General features: G+C 43.6%; 1 protein-coding gene across 4 annotated transcripts in view; it reads right to left on the bottom strand.

The window, feature by feature from the left end:
* Window positions 1-21,451, bottom strand: part of adar (adenosine deaminase RNA specific) — a 120,355-nt gene that overhangs the window by 59,237 nt on the left and 39,667 nt on the right. For all 4 annotated transcript variants that reach the window (XM_059980040.1, XM_059980037.1, XM_059980039.1 and 1 more), the window contains 3 exons: window positions 16,724-18,308; window positions 7,713-7,893; window positions 305-471 (listed from right to left, as the gene is read on the bottom strand). In XM_059980040.1, the coding sequence (XP_059836023.1) occupies window positions 305-471; window positions 7,713-7,893; window positions 16,724-18,228 (1,853 nt within the window). In that variant the 5' untranslated portion in view covers window positions 18,229-18,308. The remainder of the gene's footprint in view (window positions 1-304; window positions 472-7,712; window positions 7,894-16,723; window positions 18,309-21,451) is intronic.

The raw sequence follows: 21,451 nt of genomic DNA on the forward strand, positions 1-21,451 counted from the left end.
AAAGGGGTTCAGACGGATAATAAATCAACCATGATGGAATGGCGGAGAAGACTCAAATGGGGTGAATGGCATAATTCTGCTGCCAAGTCTTATGGTCTTAACATCGTGGCTGCTCCAGTAGGTTGGCACCACTTAGCCTCTCTCTAATCTCATACCTCTTGATCCCCTTATAACTAAAAGTCTTTAAGCAAATATGTCCCTGGGAGTACTTAATGCGTCAGTATACCCAGCAATTTGCTTCGAGCTGATGAGTTTAAAGATTATGGGAGATGTTCTCTGCTTGGTAGATAGTAATTCCACATACCTGGGGTCGTGGGGAGGCCCACTTTGCGAAACAAGCTGGAATTCGCAGGCATTGCCTGATTTCTGTGCGTACTCCATCAACATGCAGACAGGGTTCTTCCCGGCAGGCAGCGTCGGTTGAGAAGCAGTGCACGGTTCATTCTTGGCTTCATTCAGAGCAGTTGGGCACTGGATGGGATCATGGTGAGAGGAGAGAATGATTAAATATGTATTTGGTAGATTTCGGAGGATGGAATGATAACTCTACCATAAACTAGACAAACCGTTTAATAGTTTACAGGTCCAAAGTAAACTTATTATCGAAGATTGCAAACGTCACCATATACCACTTAGAGACTTAATTTCTTGCAGGCATTCACAATAGAGCAGAGAGACACAATAGGATAAAAAAAAACTACACAGAGACTAACAAGCAATGTGCAAAGGAAGACAAACGGTGCAAAAAAAAATTATAGATAACACTGAAATTCAAAATTTTTTTGAATGTGTTACTTCCTCAGAATTGATTTTTTAATGATAGACCGTGTGAAGCTGAACACAAATATAATTTCAGACTACTTGTATCATGTAGAAATTTGGAGAAACAAGAAATTAACTTTTATTGAATATAATTCATTTAATTGAATAACAGTTCTGATACTTTCAACTAAGCTAAACACGCTTTGTTGATGATTTTCATTTGTATTCCATGTCTGAGGCTTCTTGCTTAAGTGTCCAATAATAATAATCAGTTAGCACCGACGAATTCCAATTGACCTGATACTTTTACTCCATGAGGGCAATGTCCTGGTGAAACCCTTCACCGTGCTCATCACTGACAGCACCAAGATTTGCAGGGAGGGAAGACTAAATGGGAATGCAGAAATTGAAGCTTAAGTGACATGTTGCACTTCATGGTTTGTATACTTGAAGCATGTTGTCAACCAGCTGCGCAGAATTTGGTGCTCTGTAGTTGCCAAGAAAATTCTCAGCAATATCCTTGAATGGCTTCCGTACGATTTTCTCCAGTCCCATTAGAAGTTCTTCGAATTGAGTCATTGACGATCTGCTTGATTTGGGACCAACACGAATTCCCTCCTTAATCTTGGCATGTTATTCTGGGAAACATCTGTCTCAAATATTGCATATGTAGGAGCCTTTCTAAAACCTATTCTACTATGCAGCATCCACTATTTCAGCTTACATTATGGACAACATTTTGATTAACTTGAATTATGAGTTGAAATAGCAAATGGCGAAAATTTAAAAAATGGTGCAAGATAGGGATATTTCATAGAACATACACAAAATGCTGGTGGAACACAGCAGGCCAGGCAGCATCTATAAGGAGAAGCACTGTCAACGTTTTGGGCCGAGTCCCTTCGTCAGGGAAATTTCATTGTGATTTTCATGATCCACAGCTCAAAATCCATAAGGTACAGTTACCAGAAAAAGTTTGTGAACCCTAAGTCACAATAATAGACAAACACAATCTGCCGAAACTAATAACACACAAACAATTGCACTTTTCATGCCTTTATTGAACACATTATTTAATCATTCAGTTCAGGCCAGAAAAAGCACATGAATTTTTGTATTTAATAACTGTCAGACCTCCCTTTAGCAGCAATAACCTCCACCAAACATTTCCTGTAGCTGCTGATCAGACATGCACAATGGCGAGGAGGAATTTTAGAGCATTCCTCCATACAAAACTGTTTCAGTCCATCAATATTTCTGGGATACCTTAAATGAACGGCCCTCTTCAGGTCATGCCACAGCAGTTCAATTGCGTTAAAGTCTGGGTTCTGACGTTGCCATTCCAAAACATGAATTTTCTTCTTTTCAAACTATTCTGTTGTTGATCTACTATTAAGTTTTGGACCATTGTCTGTTGCATCATCCAGCTTCTATTAAGCTTCAGGTGACAGACAGCTACCCTGACATTCTCCAGTAAAGAGTCTTGATACAATTTTGAATTCATTTTTCCCCTCAACAATTGCAACTGTCCAGACCCTGAGGCATCAAAGCAGCCCCAAACCATGATGCTCCTTCCACCATGCTGGACAGTTGGGATGAGGTGTGCAGTGCCCTCGTCCCTCCACCTCTGCCGAGAAGTTCGACTTCTGTCTCATCTGTCCACAGAACATTGTCCCAGAAGCGTTGCGAAACATTCAGGTGGTCTTTTGGAAACTTGAAACGTTAAGCAATATTTTTTGGAGAGCAGTGGATTCCTCCGTGGTCCTTCCATGAACACCATTCTTGTTTACTCTTTTTCTTATATGAACAGACACTTCAGCAAGTACTAGAGATTTCTACGGGTCTTTTGCTTTTTGTTCTATTTCATCTCCTTCAGCATTGCACGTTGTGCTGCTGGAGTGATCTTTGCAGGAACCCCACGCCTGAGGAGAGTAGTTCCTCCATTTGTAGACAATTTCTCTTTCTGTGGACTGATGAACACGCAGGTCTCTAGAGATGCTTTTGTAGCCTTTTCCAGCTTCATGCATCCTTACAATTCTTCCTCTAAGGTCCTCTGAAAGTTGTTTTGATCGAGGCATGGTGCACATAAACTAATCTTTCTTGAGAAGGGCAGGCTGTCAGTAGGGCAGGGCACCTCAAAAACCCACACCTCCAATCTCATCTCATTGATTGGAACACCTGACTCCAAATAGCTTTTGTAGAAGGCATTACCCCAAAGGGTCACATACTTTTTTGAACCCAAGACTGTGATTATTTAAATGGTGTATTCAGTATTAATGAGAAGTAAAACTGTTTGTTTAGGCAGACTGTGTTTGTCTTATTGTGACCAAGATGAAGATCAGACTACATTTCATGAGTAATTAATATAGAAAACAAGGTAATTGCAGAGTTCACAAATCTTTTCTTGCGACCCTACTCCCAAAAGTTTTCAACAAGCAAAATCTTTGTTGTCCAGTGTAATCGATAAATAAGCGAGGTAAATAAATAAATGCTGCTGAGACGATGAGTTGTAGGTACTGAAAACATGAGTGATCGTCTGCAATATCTAATTAATGAAGATCGCATTGCAGACTTCATAACCCCTTTTGTCAAGATCCATGATGACTACCCACACTGAATGGCCAGTGAAAGAAGGGAGCCATTGAATCTATAACTGCTCCAGTGACACAGAATGGGCCCACTTCCAATCACTGAACCAACTTGTTTATCGGAAATAAGATTTCTTCACAGGAGGGCCAATGAAACAGACTGCATGTTCGTAACGGTCACTGGGCTACTTGGCAGAGTTTCAGCATCAGCCTCTGACACAGGAGATGTACAACAAACGCCCTGGGATTAAATGGTCCGTATGCTATTAGTCATAGAACAATACAGCACAGAAAAGGCCCTTTGGTCCATCCAAAACTATTAATCTGCCTAGTCCCATCAACCTACATCGAGACTGTAGCCCTAGGTAACACTCCTATTCATGTACCTAGCCAAACTCCTCTTAAATGCTGCAAATGAACCTGTATCCACCATTCCCACTGGCAGCTCATTCCACACTCCTACCACCCTCTGAGGGAAGAAGTTCCCTCTCAGGTTCCCCTTAAATATTTCACCTTTCACCCTTAACCCATAGCACTACTGCCAACAGGACTCCTTAAATTGTCAAGTGACAGGACACGCAAAGGATAAATTCACCTTCTATGGAGCAAAAGATCCATTAATTTTAGAGCTGCGCAGATTTGGAAGTAATGTGATTAATGAGTAAAAGGTGAGATAGCATCTCTATTGCTAAATTTCTTCAGTTTAACAGGTTGGGGAGAATCAGAATCAGGTTTATCATTGACACACGTAATGAAATTTGTTGTTTCTTGGCAGTACAGTAAAATACACAAAATATACTGTAAATTATAAGTAATACATATAACACATTAAATAAGTAGTGCAAAAAGAGAGCAAAAAATCGTGAGTAGGGTTCACTGTCCATTCAGAAATCTGAGGGGAAGAAGCTGTTCCTGAAACATTGGGTGTGTGTCTTCATGCTCCTGTACCTCCTCGACGGTAGCAGTAAGAAAAGGGTGTGTCCTGGGTGATCGGGATCCTTAATGATGAATGCTGCCTTCTTGAGGAACCACCTATTAAAGATGTCCTGGATGATGGAGAGGCTAGTGCCCATGATGGAGCTGGCTGAGATTACAATCTTCTGCTGCTTTTTCAAAACCTGTGCCGTGGTCCGCTTCATACCAGACGGTAATGCTCTCCACATCTATAGAAATTTGCTAGTTTTTGGTCTTAGAAGTCTAAGAGTCACAAATCAACACCATATAGAAGTACACTATTTGATCCATCAGCTTAAATCACTGCTCATCTTTTCAATCATCAGTCTCCTGTGTTCTCCCTGTAACCTTTAACCCCCCTCACCATTCGGAACCAATTAACCTTTGCATTAAGTACACTCAATGACCTGGTCTTCACAGTCATCTGTGGCAATGAATTCCACAGATTCATCATCCTGTGGCTGAAGAAATTCCTCATTTCAGTTCCACAGGCTGTGACCTCAGATCCCAAATATCTTCCAATTTCAATCTATCTAGGCATTTCAATATCCAGGTTTCATTGAGATTCCCCCCCCCCTTTCACCTGCCTTTCGACATTCTGAACTCCATCAAGTACAAGCCGGAGACATACAGTCTATTAACCCTTTCAATCCAAGGCCCAGCTTAAACGGTTTAGAAATTGGTAGAGCCACTAAGGATGGACTGTTGTTGGCTGATGTAGACTGTGCTAATCCTTTGTATATGTTCAGAGATCGTCACATCTGGAAGGTAAATGTGGTTACAGATTACAGGTATTCTACAGGATCTCCTGGTCTGGATTCCAGTGCCTTAGAGAACAAATTTCATTGATTTTCCAGTGGCTAAACATTTTAATTCCATTCCCCGTTCTCATTCCAACATGTCGGTCCATGGCCTCCCCTACTGCCATGATGATGCCACCCAGGTGGGAGAAGCTTCACTTCATATTCCTTTACCTTTATCTCCTTTTCCACTCCTTATTCTGGCTCCCCTCTTACCCCCATGCCTTCTCCTCACCTGCCCATCGCCTTCTTCTGGTTGCCCTCCTCCTTCCCCTTCCCCATGATCCACTGACCTCTCCCATCAGATTCCTTCTTTTCAGCCCTTTAGCTTTTCCACCTATCACTTTGCAGCTTCTCATTTCAACCTCTCGTCTGGCCTTCTAGCTTGGACTCCTTCACCTCCCCCCCTCCTTGTTCTGGCTTTTTCCCCTTTCCTTTCCAGTCCTGATGAAGGATCTCGGTCCAAAATGTCAACTCTTTATTCCTCTCCATAGATGCTGTCTGACTTGCTGAGTTCCCCCAGCATTTTGTGCATGTTCCTCTGGATTATTTGACTGGAGAAAGTGAGAAGGTGTGAGTACAGTTCACAGAGTGAAACAGGAGGAGTTTTAACAGTACAGGTCCACTGAAACTCAACAGATCATCTAGGCTTTCCCCACCATCAATTACTCATGTTCTTAACTATTCAAAAGTTAATGAAAATGTTGCACCAAATGAAAGTACACTTGTGAAGCCCTTTTTCTGTTTTCAGATGACATCTTATTATTAAGGACCATCATCACCCAGGACATGTCCTCTTCTCATTACTACCATCAGGAAGAAGGTGCACACTCGAAGCTTTCGGAACAGCTTCTTCCTGCCTGCCTTCAGATGAACACTACTTCATTATTTTTGATCTCTTTGTGCACTATTTACTTAGAGAACTATAGCAGAAAAGCGGTTAATCTACCTAGTCCCATGGAAATGCACCTGAACAATAGCCCATCACATTCCTCCCATCCATGTATCTATCCAAACTGATCTTAACTGTTACAATCAAATCCACATCCACCACTTACGCAAGCAGCATGGTCCACGTTCACACCACTCTAAGCAAAAGTGTCCCTTAAATATTTCACCTTTCTCCCTTAACCTATTCTAGTCTCATCCAACCTCAGTGGAAAAAGTCTGCTTTCATTTAGCTTATCTATCTATACCCCTCAATTTTGTATACCTCTATCAAATCTCCCCTCAATCTTCTAAGTTCTAGTCGCACCCAACCTCAGTGGTAAACCCGTTTGCCTCTTATATACATTCTTATTGTAACTTACAGTAATTTTTGTTTTGAATTGTACCGCTGTCGCAAAACAGATTTCCCAACATGCGCTCGGTGGTCACTTTATTAGGTATACAGGCGTTCCCCCGCTTTACGCCACTTCGCTTTTACAAAAGACCTACATTAGTAACCTGTTTTCGCATTACAAAAAGGGTTTTTGCTTTTACAAAAATTTTTCCCATATAAATTAATGGTTCTTCACCTTATGCCATTTCGGCTTAAGAAAGGTTTCATAGGAACGCTCTACCTTTGTGGGGGGGGGGGGGGGAGATGACACACCTATACCTGCTCATCAATACAGATATCTAATCAACCAATCATGTGGCAGCAACTCAACGATTAAGAGCACGCCAAAATGGTCACAAGGTTCAGTTGTTCTTCAGGCCAAACATCAGACTGGGGAAGAAATGTGATACAAGTGACTTTGACCATGGAATGATTGTTGGTCAGTCAGGGTGGTTTGAGTATCTCAGAAACCGCTGATCTCCTGGGATTTTCACACGTATCAGTCTCTAGAGTTTACAGAGAATGGTATGAAAAACAATACATCCAGTGAGTGGTCAATCTGTGGGCAAAAATGCTTTGTTAATGAGAGATTGGAGGAAAATGGCTGGACTAGTTCTGACAGGAAAGCAACAGTAACTCAAATAACCATGCATTACAACAGCAGTGTGTAGAAGGGCACTTCTGAATACACAACATGTCGGACCTCGAAGTGGATGGACTACAGCAGCAGAAGAGCATGAACATTCACTCAGAGGTCACCGAGTGTACGTCAGTGATATTAAACCTGATTCGGATTCTAACGACAAGCCTCAGCGCACAGAAAATAACCAACAGGTGTAAGTTTTTGGGAACAATAAGATCTGGGAGGTGTGTTAAAATCGTAATTAAACTAGGCGGAGGTGTACTCTTTCAAAGAAAAGCTTGCATTAACAAAGCAAAAACATATTTCGTGCTATGGTTTTTAGAAGGCCACACCGAATTCCACTCCTGTACCTAATGAGGTGGCCAAACCTGATTCTGATTCACCCCCTGTGAATTTGCAACAATAATCTGCAAACTGATTAATGGCACTGCGTAAAAGGAACTTACAAAGAGGAAACATTGAAAATAGCTATTGATATATCGTTCCTATTGCTGTTGCTATTTGTTGTGTGCCATGTGTTAGTGATACAAATGTTTCTAAAGTATGTTACAGGTACGAAAACCACAGCAAAGCAAAGCAAGGACTTTTAAATCAACACCAAAGAGCAGGCAGACATCGTGTTTAGCTTACAGCATAACACCAACCTCCGATGTCGCCATAGGTTCCTGTTGCGGCGAAGGAGGAGGAATCTCGATGTCTTCACCGAGCATCTCCTTCAGCAGCACCTTCAGAGCATTGGTTGCTGCGTCTTTCTTTGCGGTCTTCTTGCTATTGGCTTCAGCTGGGGGGAACTTCCTGCCATCTATAGCGGCCTGCATCCTGAACCTTCGGTGTGGGTGGGGTGGGGGGGGGGGGGAGACAGTTAGGAAAACACAGCAATTACATAGTGCACATCAAAGTGCCACATAGCCAATGAACTGATGACAGGGGACAATGGGTGGTATTACATAATTAATCGAGCTCATGCAAAGAGAACCCACAATCCAAGGCAGCAAAGGTTGCAGGGTCGGGTCTAACTTGTGGAGAAACTGAAGGTTCCTGTTCTAGAGCACACCAGATGCCACTCTCAAAAAGAATCCAAAGAATAATACCTAAGTATCTACAGTAATCTGGCATTCTATCAGGATCCCTGGCGACTTTCCCCATTAACTGCTCATGTAATAGTATTCCCAGCAATTTCAAATTCATTCCTGCTCTTGGATGGCAGAATTTATTGTCAATCCTGAGCTCCCCAAACTGTGCATTGCAGAGTTATAGAGCATTACACCACACAAACAAGCAATCTGGTTCTTGTCGAACTGTTATTCTGCCTAGTACCATTGATTCGCACTCCATACCCCTCCCATCCGCACACTTATCCAAATCTCTCTTCAATGGGTGCCACTGTTATGTACTAGTTACTATGACGTTATTACAGCTCAGGAGTTCTGGAGTTTGAAGTTCAGTTCTGGTGCCATCTGTAAGCAATTTGAACATTCTTCCTATGTACATTCTCAGTCCAAAGATGTACCAGTTATCAGGTTAACTGGTCATTGTAAATTGTCCCGCGATTAGCCTAAGGTTAAATAGATAGGTTGTTGGGTGGTGCAGCTCATTGGGCCAGAAGAATCTGTTCTGCACTGCATCTCCAAATGAAATAGAATTGAACCTGCATCCACCATTACAACTGGCAGCTCATTCCACCCTGAGTGAAGAAGTCCCACCTCAATTAAGTGTCTAATTCACTGGTGGACCTGGAGTCACATGAGCCAATTCAAATGTAACTGATTTACATCCTCTGAAGGACATTGAAGGATCTGGCTGCACTGATGTCACCATCAGTATCACAGAATCTAGCTTGATAATTTTAGATTGATTTTATCGCTGTAATTTAACTCACCAGTTGGAAAGATAAAGTTGAAACTTGTGGATTAATAGCCCAGTCCTATGGATTCTGGTCCAATAACTTATCACCTTTGTACTGTTGAGAGTAGGGTGTAGAATTGCTGTTTTTCTATTAGCTTCCTTCTAGTTTTACCTTTCCTATGCTTGCTTGTATTTTTATATGATCATCTTTGCTTATTTGTGTTTTTGCACAAGTTTGTAAATCTGGCAGGAACAAAGGAAACGACAAGTATGGAGTGCTGCAGGAGGGGTGGATATCGCCACACCCTACCTTAAGACACCAGTAAAGGTGATTTGATTCCAAACAATTGGTTTATTGATCATTACAGAATGTCTCTCTGGTGCCTCTCTTCCCCTTTTCCCAACCACAATTTTCCTTGCCCTGACCGCTTCCCATTCTCATTCCACAATAGATGCCCATATCAGAATAAGATTGGTCGTGAATTTTTTTTTTGCGGCAGCAGTACAGTGCAATACATAAAATTACTACAGTACTGTGCAAGTCATAGGTACCATAGCTATGTATATGTGCCCAAGATTTTTGCACAGTACTGTATAAACATCTGTAGAGCATACTCAGTAGACTGAATGGCCTAATTCTGCTCTTATGTCTTATGGTCTAGATACATGTAATTGATCAGTAAATCTTCTAATAATTGCCTATTATGTGTTTTTCTGCAACAACTGTCACACAACTTCAATCTGGCTATTTCAAAGGTCAATTGCTGTCACCTGGATTCTGTTTATCTCTAGTTTGAGTAAGAGATGACCACAACTTTTCCTTTTTCCCTCTTTCCTTTACTTGCTCTTCATTCTTGTAACACTTATTAAAATGGCCATAACCACCAAGTTTTATGCTTTATTCTTGACTTCCAAAGAAACTGGACCAATATCACCACAATTCAACAAAATCAGAATCAGATTTACTATCACTGACACGTCGTGAAATTTGTTGCTTCATGTCAGAAGCATTAAAACAACTGCTGTACCTGCTTCTTAACATCGTGTTTTCAGCTATATGTGATTAGAAACAAATAATTTTTGCTCAGCCAATGGATGCCTAACTTAATCCGAATCCTCACCTCTTCCTGGGCTTCTGTACCTCCTTCTACAAATGGATCCTCTACTTCCTAACTGGAAAGCCACAATCTGTGCGGATTGGAAATAGCATCTCAACCTCATTGACAATTAACACTGCTGAGCCTAAGGGACGTGTGCTTAGCACACTGCTCTACTCTCTCTACACCCACAATTGTGTGGCTAGGCACAATTCAAATGCCATCTATAAATTTGCTGATGACACAATCATTGTTGGCAGAATCTCGAGTGGTGACAAGAGGGTGTACAGGAGCGAGATGAGTGGTGTCACAGCAACAACCCTGCACTCAACTTCAGTAACACGACATTTCTGCAAATGTACAGTGAAGAGCACTCTGTCTGGCTGCATCACTGTCTGGCATGTAGGGTGGAGGGGAGAAGCTACTGCACAGGATTGAAATAAATTGCAGAGATGTAAAATTAGTCAGCTCCATCATGGGCCCGAGCCTTCGTAGTACTCAGAACATCTTTCAAGGAGCGGTGCCTCTGAAAGATGGCATCTAACATTTAGATCGCCATCACCAAGGACATGCTACCATCAGGAAGGAGGTGCAGAATTCGGACAGCACGTGATTCAGAAACAACTTCTTCCCCTCTACTATCCGATTTCTTAATGAACCCACGAACATTACCTCACTACTTTTTATTTCTTTTTTGCACTATTGAACTACTTAATATATATATCCATATTGCAGTTACTTTTCTCTATGACCATGTATTGTAATGCACCGCTGCCGCAAAGTTAACGAATTGCACAACCTACGCTACTGATATTAAACCAGATTCTGGATCTTAGTAGTGATCTGTGAAAATGCAGAATCTGATCTACCCTATCCCCTAGCCCACTAAACGTTAATGCCATTCAGTCTAGTGAAGAGCTGACTGTTGAAAACCCATTGACTGGAACAGTCAGCGGATCTGTGTAAATCTGCTGGGGCGTCCAAGCTCATGTCTGCATGCCTGTGTCAGAGTCCACTAGTTGCTGGATGCCTGTCCTATAACTAATGTACTGTGTCTGTGTGTGGGAGGGAGGGAGGTACGCGGCTTGTTTTGCTGTTGTTGCTTGGTGTGTTCTGTGCTCTTCTGCCAACATTAACGGGTATGCTATTTTGGCACTGGAAAGTGTGGCGATACTTGCAGGCTGCCCCAACACATCCTCAGGTGTGTTAGTTGTTAACACAAATGCCACATTTCACTACATTTCGATGTAGGCGTGATAAATAAACTTGAATTTTGATCTTGATCTTGAGTTAAACTCCACTGTGAATCTTTCCCACTTGACATTTGGAGAGGTATAACAGGATTAGGAATAGTCGGCATGGCTTTGTCAAGGGCAGGTCGTGCCTTATGAGCCTGATTGAATTTTTTGAGGATGTGACTAAACACATTGATGAAGGAGGAGCGGTAGATGTAGTGTGTATGGATTTCAGCAAGGCATTTGATAAGGTACCTCATGCAAGGCTTATTGAGAAAGTAAGGAGGAATGGGATCCGAGGAGACTTTGCTTTGTGGATCCAGAACTGGCTTGCCCACAGAAGGCAGAGAGGTTGTAGACGGGTCATATTCTGCATGGAGGTCGATGACCAGTGGAGTGCTACAGGGATCTGTCTGGGACACTTACTCTTCGTGAGTTTTATAAATGACCTGGATGAGGAAGTGGAGGGATGGGTTAGTAAGTTTGCTGATGACACAAAGGTTGGAGGTGTTGTGAATAGTGTGGAGGGCTGTCTGAGGTTACATCAGGACCTTGATAGGATGCAAAACTGGGCTGAGAAGTGGCAGATGGAGTTCAACCCAGATAAGTGTGAGGTGGTTCATTTTGGTAGGTCAAATATGATGTCAGAATATATTATTAATGGTAAGACTCTTGGCAGTGTGGAGGATCAGAAGGATCTTGGGGTCCGAGTCCATAGGACACTCAAAGCAGCTGCGCAGGTTGACTCTGTGGTTAAGAAGGCATACAGTGTATTGGCCTTCATCAATCGTGGAACTGAATTTAGGAGCCAAGAAGGAATGTTGCAGCTATATAGGACCCTAGTCAGACCCCACTTGGAGAACTGTGCTCAGTTCTGGTCGCCTCACTACAGGAAGGATGTGGAAGCCATAGAAAGGGTGGAGAGGTGATTTGCCTGGATTGGGGAGCATGCCTTATGAGAATAGGTTGAGTGAACACGGCCTTTTCTCCTTGGACCAATGGAGGATGAGAGGTGACCTGACAAATGTGTATAAGATGATGAGAGGCACTGATTGAGTGGATAGTCAGAGGCTTTTTCCCAGGGTGGAAATGGTTGCCATAAGAGGACACAGATTTAAGGTGCTGGGGACTAGGTACAGAGATGTCAGGGGTAAGTTTTTTTACTCAGAGAAGGAGAGTGCGTGGAATGGGCTGCCGATACAGTGGTGGAGACAGATACAATAGGGTCTTTTAAGAGACTTTTAGATAGGTGTATGGCGCTTAGTATAATAGAGGGCTATGGGTAAGCCTAGTAATTTCTAAGGTAGGGACATGTTCGGCATAACTTTGTAGGCCGAAGGCCCTGTATTGTGTTGGAGGTTTTCTATGAGTTAAATGCATGGCTGCTCGAAGCTGGGGGTTCAGAATGACTTAAAATTTACAAGGCATTTGTTTTAGAGAAGTCAGTTCAGAACTACACCTTGAATTTGATAAAATGCCTGAATCTTTCCCATTGATTCAGTATACGTTGCTCCATCATTAAGGACCCTCACCAGCCTGGGCATGCCCTTATCTCATCAGGGGAGAGGTACAGGAGCCTGAAGACAAACACTCAACATATTAGTGACAGCTTCTTCTCCCCCACCATGAGATTTCTGAATGGACCATGAACACTACCTCACTTTTTGTACTACTTTGTTATATAAGCTCAGTGGCCACCAGCACACCTACTCATCAATGCAAATATCTAATCAGCCAATCATGTGGCAGCAACTCAATGCAGAAAAGCATGCAGACAAGGTGGAGAGGTTCAGCTGTTGTTCAGATCAAACATCAGAATGGGGAGGAAATGCGATTTAAGTGACTTTGACCGTGGAATGATTGTTGGTGCTGGACGTGGTGGCTGGAGCAATTCAGGAACTGCACAGCAGAGAATGGCGTGAAAAACAAAAAAAAACACACAGTCAGCAAAACATTCATTCAGTGGGTGAAAATCCTCATTAATGAGAGGACAGAGGAGAACAGCGTGACTGGTTCAAGCTGACATGAAAGTCACGGTAACTCAATTAAGCACACATTACATCAGTGGTGTGCAGAAGAGCATCTCTGAGCGACAGACGTCGAACCACAACACATATACTCAGTGGCTACTACGTATATGTCAGTGATAACAAACCTGATTCAGATTCTCATGGCAAGTCACAACACAAAGAAAAGTTGACAACTGTTGTAATTTTGGGGAACAATGAAATCTGGGAGGTGTGTTGAAATGCAAATTAAAACAGGCAGCGGTGTACCATTTCAAAGAATAGCCTGGATTAACAAAACAAAAACATATTTTTTTGCTCATGATTTTAGAAGCGAATGAATTCTGTGCATTCGTGACAAGAGAGATTCTGCAGATGCTGGAAATCCTGAACAACACATACAAAGTGCTGGAGGAACTCAGCAGGTCATGTAACATCTACGGAAGGAAATGAACAGTTGACAATTCAGGTCGAGACTCTTCATGAGGACAGTCCAGGTGAAGGGTCTTGGCCTGAATCGCTGACTGTTCTCTCTCCACAGATGCTGCCTGAACAGTTGAGTTTCTCCAGCATTTTGTGTGTGACCCTTTAGTTTTTAGGAAGAATGGCAATCTAAAACTCATTAACAGTATATTATGAACAGTCCCATGCTCTGCCCTCCAGCAAAAAAGGAGCCTGAAGACACGCACTCAACATTTTAGCAACAGTGCCTTCCTATCCGCTGTCACCGATTTCTGAACAGTCCATGAACACTACCTCACTCTTCTCCACTACTTATTCAATTAATGTACATATATTTTGAATGTAATTTTTAGTTTTCTTAAATACTGTACTGTACTGCTGCCACAAAACAACACATTTCATGATTTTTGTCAGTGATAATAAGCCTGATTCTGAGTTGGACTGCAGCACCTATGTAAGCATCTGGAAGACTCTACCGTAACAAAACTGTGGATGCTGGGGGTGGAAAAAAGCCCTTTAAGGCTGAAGTCAATCGATCTGTTGGCTAAGGTCATCACGGGATGCAGAATAAAAAGTAACCATCCGTGGATGATGGAATAGGTTGGGAAGGGAAGAGCAGTCCCATCCGATGCTGCATGTAGAGATTCCCAGTGCTCATCTGATTGTGCTTTGAAGAATTTGACAAGGTAGAGGACCTTTTGATTTGGGGAGTAATGGGGCTGGGGAATTGTGCAACTACCAATACAAGCAAGAATAGGGAAAGGAAAGGGGGGGCGTGGGTGGGGGAAGAAATGGCTGGAAGCTAGAGAAATCAACATTGCTCTCCACTGATGCTGCCTGCCTTGCTGAGTCTTTCCAGTGTTTTCAGATTCTCTGCTTCTTCAGCCGTTTTGATTTTCATCCCAAGACTGTTGGTTATGAACGCCAGAGGAGAGACCAGGGAAGATAATGCTGCAAACTACAGTGTAACAATATATGAAGGGCAGCCTCCTGCTTTAAGGTGAAATCTCACCATTTCAGCATCTGCTATTTCACCAGTCATTTGCAATTCTAGGGTGGAGTCTGGATGTGGCCCAACCTGGAATTGCTTGGATCGATTCCAGCATGGTCTACTCCCAGTCTGCACCCTGGAATCGATCCAAAGGAGCTCACATTGCCTCCTTAACCTCAGGCAGTTAGATCCTGTCACACTTGAGCTCAAAAGCTCAGGCCATAAACACCTGTCTTGCTGTCGGTCAAAAAGCACCGCAGCATAAGAACCAGGAATGTCAGGATGGATAACAGCTTCTTCCCCCAGGCTGCCCTGCTGCCACTCAGGACACATGTACTCTCTCAGAATGCCCTGACACCCTCCATGCCCCAATTCCAATCCTGCACTGGTCACTTTTCATCTTTTAATGCTGCTGTTTCACAAAGTTACATGACTACTTGTTTTATTATAATAGTGGCAGTAACATTATACTGCCTTACATAGACATGAACCTCACCACATCACTCAGAGACTTGTTCTATTACTTAACTGTTTGTACTGGATTGTAACTATACGTGCTGTGTGCGATTATATGTACTGTATTTTGCATCTTAGCCACAGAGGAATGATGTTTGGCTGAATAACAATAAACCTGAACTTAATCATGCTTTAAGTGAATAAAGAATTTCAGGCATTATATGGCAAGTAAAAATTTTGTTTTTAAACGCTGTTTAAACGTTTTAAACGTTGTCGCGGCACAGTAGCATAGTGGTTAGCACAATGATTTACAGGACCAGATGCAATCTGGGTTCAATTCCCACCGTGGTCTGTAAGGAGATTGTAGGTTCTTCCCGTGAGCACATGGGTTTCCTCCGGGTACTCTGGTTTCCTCACACAGTCCAAAGCCGTACTGTTTAGTAGGTTAATTGGTCATTGTAAATTGTCCTGTGATTAAGCTGGGTTTAAATCAGAGATTGCTGGGCGGCATGGCTCCAAGGGTTGGAAAAGCCTGTTCAATAATTAAAAAATAAATAAAATAATTGGAGTTTTGATGGTGGTGTAATTAAATTTATCAGTCCCAGCAACACTGAAAAATCTTGCTGACAAGATAGACCACTGGATTCGGTATTTTAGCCAAGACTGGCTAAATATATTTGAGGGACAGGCTACAAATATCCCGACCGCCAGGCTTAAGCTGACCCAAAACATTGAGATTTGTAAGATACAGTCTTACTCTCGACTTTATTACTCTTTGATTAGAAGTTAGATGGAGCAGTCAGGGCTTTATTAAAAATAAATCATTACATCTCCCCAAGAGTTTTAATAACAGTTAAAATCATTAGCATAAGAAATTCTGCAGAGGATGGAAATCTAGATCAACACACACATATTACTAGAGGAACTCAGCAGGTCAGCCAACATCTAAGGAAATTAATCTTCAATCATCTTTTTGGTCCGAGATCCTTCATCAGGACTGGATAGGAAGGGTGAAGAAGCCTGAAAGAGGGTGAGGGATGGGGTGGTTGGGCTAAGCAGCCCAAGCTAGAAAATGATATATGAGGCCAGCTGAAGTGGGATGAAGTGAGAAGCTGTGAGGTGATAAATAGAAAGGATAAAGGGCTGAAGAAGAAGGAACCTCATAGGAGAGGACAGTGGACCAAGGGAAAGAAGTGGGGCGCCGGAAGCAGGTAATAATCTTGTTTGGAGAAGAGGTAAAACAGCCAGAATGGGAAATGGAAAAAAGAATGAAGAGAGGGGGAGAAGTTACTGGAAGTTAGAGAAATCAAAAGTTCATGTCACTCAGAGGCTACCCAGATGGAATATGAAGTGTTGCTCCTCCAACCTGAGAGTGTTCTCATCATGCCAGTAGATGCTAGACTGGGAATGGGTATGGAATTAAAATGGTTGGCCATTGGGAAATCCTGCTTGTTGTAGACAGAGTGAAGGAGCACAATCTTCACTCCTTAAAATCATTGATCTCACCCTTAGGGTCAACATGGCCAATGACATTTCTTTTTAAATAAGGAAGGTTTCTCTTACCGTGGGTCATGTGATGGGCCTGTCTGATCAAGGAGGATGAACTCACACTGCAGCGACGCACCCTGCGAGTACTCCATGAGGCCGCTCACCGGATTCTTTGCTAAGCACGCACGAAGCCGTTCTGTCGGTGAGAGCACCGGGTGCTGGTCGCCGCTGGGCTTGCCCGCCAGCACACCTTGTGGGAGGCCAACCACCTCACCGGCCGCGCTCACCCGGTTTATGATGTTCAGGTCATCGGGAATATCATCGGATGCCCACTGGCAACTTCCCACAATGTTATCGTAGTAGTTCGGCCCAGCATGATTAACTTTGTTAGTCTCTCTGGTTTTGTTGTCGGGTATCAACGGCTCAGTGGGTAACATTGGCTCCATGTCATTTTCCTCCCTTTTGGGAGCGACCGGTTGCCCATTCCCAATGCTGCTCTCTTCGAGGACTATGACCGCTGCAACCTCTTCTTGTGTAACACCACTCTCACACTTGATTGCCACCGGAACGGTCGTGCTCATTTCGTGCACCTTCTTCTTCCGCAGCAGAACCTCCCTTTTCCGATCCGAGAGTGTCCAAATGGGCGGGAGGGCTACCTCCTTGTCGAGGTCACCTTGATTTTCCAGCATGTGGAGGGTGGGGTTGACCTGCCGGGCTGACTTCAGCCCGATGTTCTTGGCAATCTCCAGGGCTGTTGCCTTGCTCTTCTGCAAGAGGAAGTGGAAGATTTTGTCCCTGTTGTTCTCACTGTCCTCCATGCTGGACTGCTCAGTCACACTGTCTTCACCGTCGGATTCCGGCTTCTCTTCCTTGACGGGGAGCGTCACGGCACAGCTCTCCAGAGCTGACTGCCCACTTTCAGACCTCACAGTGGCCTCCGCAGCGTCAGCAAGACACCACAGTGGGGGCGAAGTTCCCTCCTTCCTCACACTCCTTCCCTCCAACAACTTGTACAGGTTGTGGTTGACAATTTTTTTTTGAATGTTAAGTTGCTTGGCTATTTTACGTGCTGGTATGCTTTCCCCCGGTTTAAGCTTTCCCAGAACACAGATTATCTCTTGCTGAACACTTCCACCAAGGGAGATATTACATAAATTGGAAAACAGTTTATTCAGATTATCAACTGACGTTGAGCTCTTGGTCCCCTTCTGGGCCGGGGCAGCAGGCGGGTGGGGATAAGTGACAGGCTGCAAGCAGACTTTGCCGTGGCTTATGTGTTTGGGTCTTGGTGGAGAACTGTGAGCTGCTGGACGGAAGTCTCGTTGCTTCTGTGGGGAGTATACTGGGTACCTGTACAGCTGATGCTGCAGCACAAAGGTAGGGGCTTGCGCAGCTTGCCCAGTGAGAAACAGAATCTGCTGGTTTCGGAATTGATCGATTCCTGCTCCTCGACCAAAGGAACTAGGCGCCGGCTGAATGTAGTTGGACTGCTCGTGTGGGTGATTGTAACGGTTGTACTGGCGAGAGCTGTTTGCTTTACCTCTTTGTGCTCTTCTGTCACCGCCACCACCTCTGCTCATGCTCTTAATTAAGAGCCTCGTGGTGTGTCTTGGTCAGGTAGAACCAGAAAAGCCCAACTGACTAGATCCCTGATATGTACCTTTAATTGAAAAAAGATTTTGGTTACAGTCACATAACAGTTCAAGAGCACTTTATAGAACATAGAACGGTACAGGCCCTTAGGCTCATGATATTGTGCCAATCTTTTAACTTACTCCAAGATCAATCTAAACCTTTCCTCCTGTATAATCTTCCATTTTTCTATCATCCATGCCTATCCAACTATTTCTTAAATACCCCTAATGAATCTGCCTCTATTACCACTGACAAGGCGTTCCATATACCCACCACATGGTATAAAGAACTTGCCTCTTACTTCCCTCCAATCACCTTAGAATTATGCCCCATCAAATTAGGCACATTGGCCCTGTGAAAAGGTCTCTATCTATCTACTTGATCTACACCTCTTATTACCGTGTACATTTATCAGGTCACCTGTTATTTTCCTTTTGTCCAACGAGAAAAACCCTAGCTTGCTCAACCAATGCTATCTTAATAAAACATGATCTCTAATCTCTAATCCATGTGGAATCCTGACAAAACTCCTCTCTAAAGCTTTCACATCCTTCCTATAATGAGATGCCAGAACTGAACACAATATCCCAAGTGTGACCTTACGGCTCTCGAACTCGATCCCCTGACTAACGAAGGCCGACACACCATACACCTCCTTAACCGCCTTGTCAACCCACACAGCAGCTTTGAGGAATCTATGGACGTGGAGCCCAAGCTCTCTCTGTCCCTCCACATTGCTAAGAATCCTGCCATTAACCCTGCACTCTGCCTTTAAATTCAACCTTCCAAAAGGAATCACTTCACATTTTTCCAGGTTGAACTCCATCTGCCACTTCTCAGCCCAGCTCTGCATCCTGCCAATGTCCTGTTGCAAACTACAACCACCTTCCACACTATCCACAACTCCACCAACCTCTGCATCACCTGCAAACTTACGAACCTATCAGGAGTTGCTTCATAGGTATACAACAGGTGCAAGACCAACAATACAATTGTGAAGGGCTCTACAGTACAGTCCCAGTCTGTGTTAAATTGCTCAATCTTTTCTGAAATGAGTCACAGTCATAGAAAAGTTCAATACAGAAACTGGCCCTTCGGCCCATCTGTTCCACACCAAACCATAAAACTGTCTACTGCCAGCAACCTGCACAGGGACCATAGCCCTCCGTACCCCTACCATCCATCTACCTATCCAAGCTTTGCTTAAACATTGAAATCAAGCTTGCAGGCACCACTTGTGCTGACAGCTCATTCCACACTCTCACAACACTGAGTAAAGATGTTCCCCTTAAGCTTTTCACGTTTCTCCCTTAACCCATGACTTCTAGTTATAGTACCACCCAACTTCAGTGGAAAAAGCCCGATTGTATTTACCTCATCTTCAGCTATATCCATCCTACCCCCCCCCCCCCCCAAACACTAAAACACACATCAGTGGTGCAGCTCCTTGGGACGTTTAACCGAAAAGAGAGTGATTGCTGAGGTTCGTTGTTAGGTAGCCAGTAAAAGAAGCAGGTGAAGTCAGACAGGACAAGCCCCTGCACCCCCTCCCCCCATGCTTGTGTCAATGAGCATTAAGGTCTTGGAACAAGACTAGAAAAATATATCCCCGGCGGCCACCCATTTCAATTCCACTTCCTACTCCCACACAGACACATCATAGCCATGGGCAGGCGAGGTCAGACACAGGTTAGATAAGCAATCCTCTATACTACGTCTGGGTAGCCTCCAACCTGATGACATCAGCATTGATTATTCAAATTTGCAGATCTGTTTTCCCTTGACCTCTGGTTCGCCACCTCCTTGCTTTTATTCATGGCATACTATCCTCTCACATCAGATTCCTCTTTCTTCAGCCCTTTGCCTATCCCACCGATCACTCGTCCCTCTCCTCCACCCCTAACCACTTACCTTTCCCCTATGAAGGTCAGGGGGAGCGAAGGAAGTAGTACAAGATGGCAGGTGACGTGTGAAACGGGGAGGGTGGGGGCGGGGGTAACAATTACCAGAAATCAATGTTTGTGTCATCAGGTTGGAGGCTACCCAGACTGCATATAATTTTGAATCTGCCCTCAGAAGCTACTTAGAAATCCTGAAAACAGCTCTACGTCATCTTACTCCTTGCCATCCCAGAAAACTCAGTGATCTCTTTCAATAATCATGGAAGTCCCCATTAATGGTTGTACACTACAAGCTGAGGTGGGGGTTGGGGGGGGGGTAGAGGAACTTGCCAGCATGCTGAAATAGTTAATGCATAGAATCCACAGACTCTAAGCAACATCACAGGGAACCAGTTACCAACTTACAACAGCCGGAAGTCGCGGACCTGATGGAAGATTTGACTGTGGAATTACACACTGAGAGGCCATTCAGTCCAAGTCATTTATCCCGTGGATGAACAATGGAGTGCGCGTAGCACTGTCATCACCATGACTACTTCAGATTACGAGGACAAGCTCCAGGTTTCCAACAGCATAAATAGCCTGTATTTTACCAACCCCGAGAGGCAGAAACACCACAAGGCTCGTGCTGAAGCTCTGAACAGGACTTTGGCAGGAAAGCCCTGGAATTTGCTCAAGCCTGCCTGCTCCCTACAGTATCCAGGCATTGAAAGCATCTCCTGACGTCACACGGAGCTGGCTAACAGAAGCCAGGCTTCAAGGACAAACAGAGGATCATGAACACACTGCAGAAATATGGATGGTTCTGCCAACATGTGCAATAGAAATAATGCACACAAAATCTAGGAGTAGAACAATTACTAAAAATGACAACATTATCTTGAATCTCAGCTTGAGTGCCTAAAGACAAATAATCCGTTTTAGGAAAAACCTACTGGCTCAGACGTTTGAAGATACTAATCCCTGGAAATGCATTTCAAGATTCAAGTGTAAAGGAGATCAAAATAACTGTTACTCCAGATCCAATGCAGCACAAAAACACAGTGAAACAAAAGTGCAATAAATTTAAATACATTAGATATCTTATACATAGATATTTGTACATAAAGTGACCCTAGGTGCAGGAGTGCCTGCACATAAGATGAATGTAACAGGAAATGATAAAGAAGTGTTGCTGTGGGGGGGGGGGCAGAGGGTGGAGGGGGTTTAGTTGGTGGAGGTGTTGATCAGCCTTACTGTTTGGGGAAAGTAACTGTTTATTATGAGC

This window comes from Hypanus sabinus, chromosome 9 (assembly GCF_030144855.1).
Source record: "Hypanus sabinus isolate sHypSab1 chromosome 9, sHypSab1.hap1, whole genome shotgun sequence".
NCBI lineage: Eukaryota > Metazoa > Chordata > Chondrichthyes > Myliobatiformes > Dasyatidae > Hypanus > Hypanus sabinus.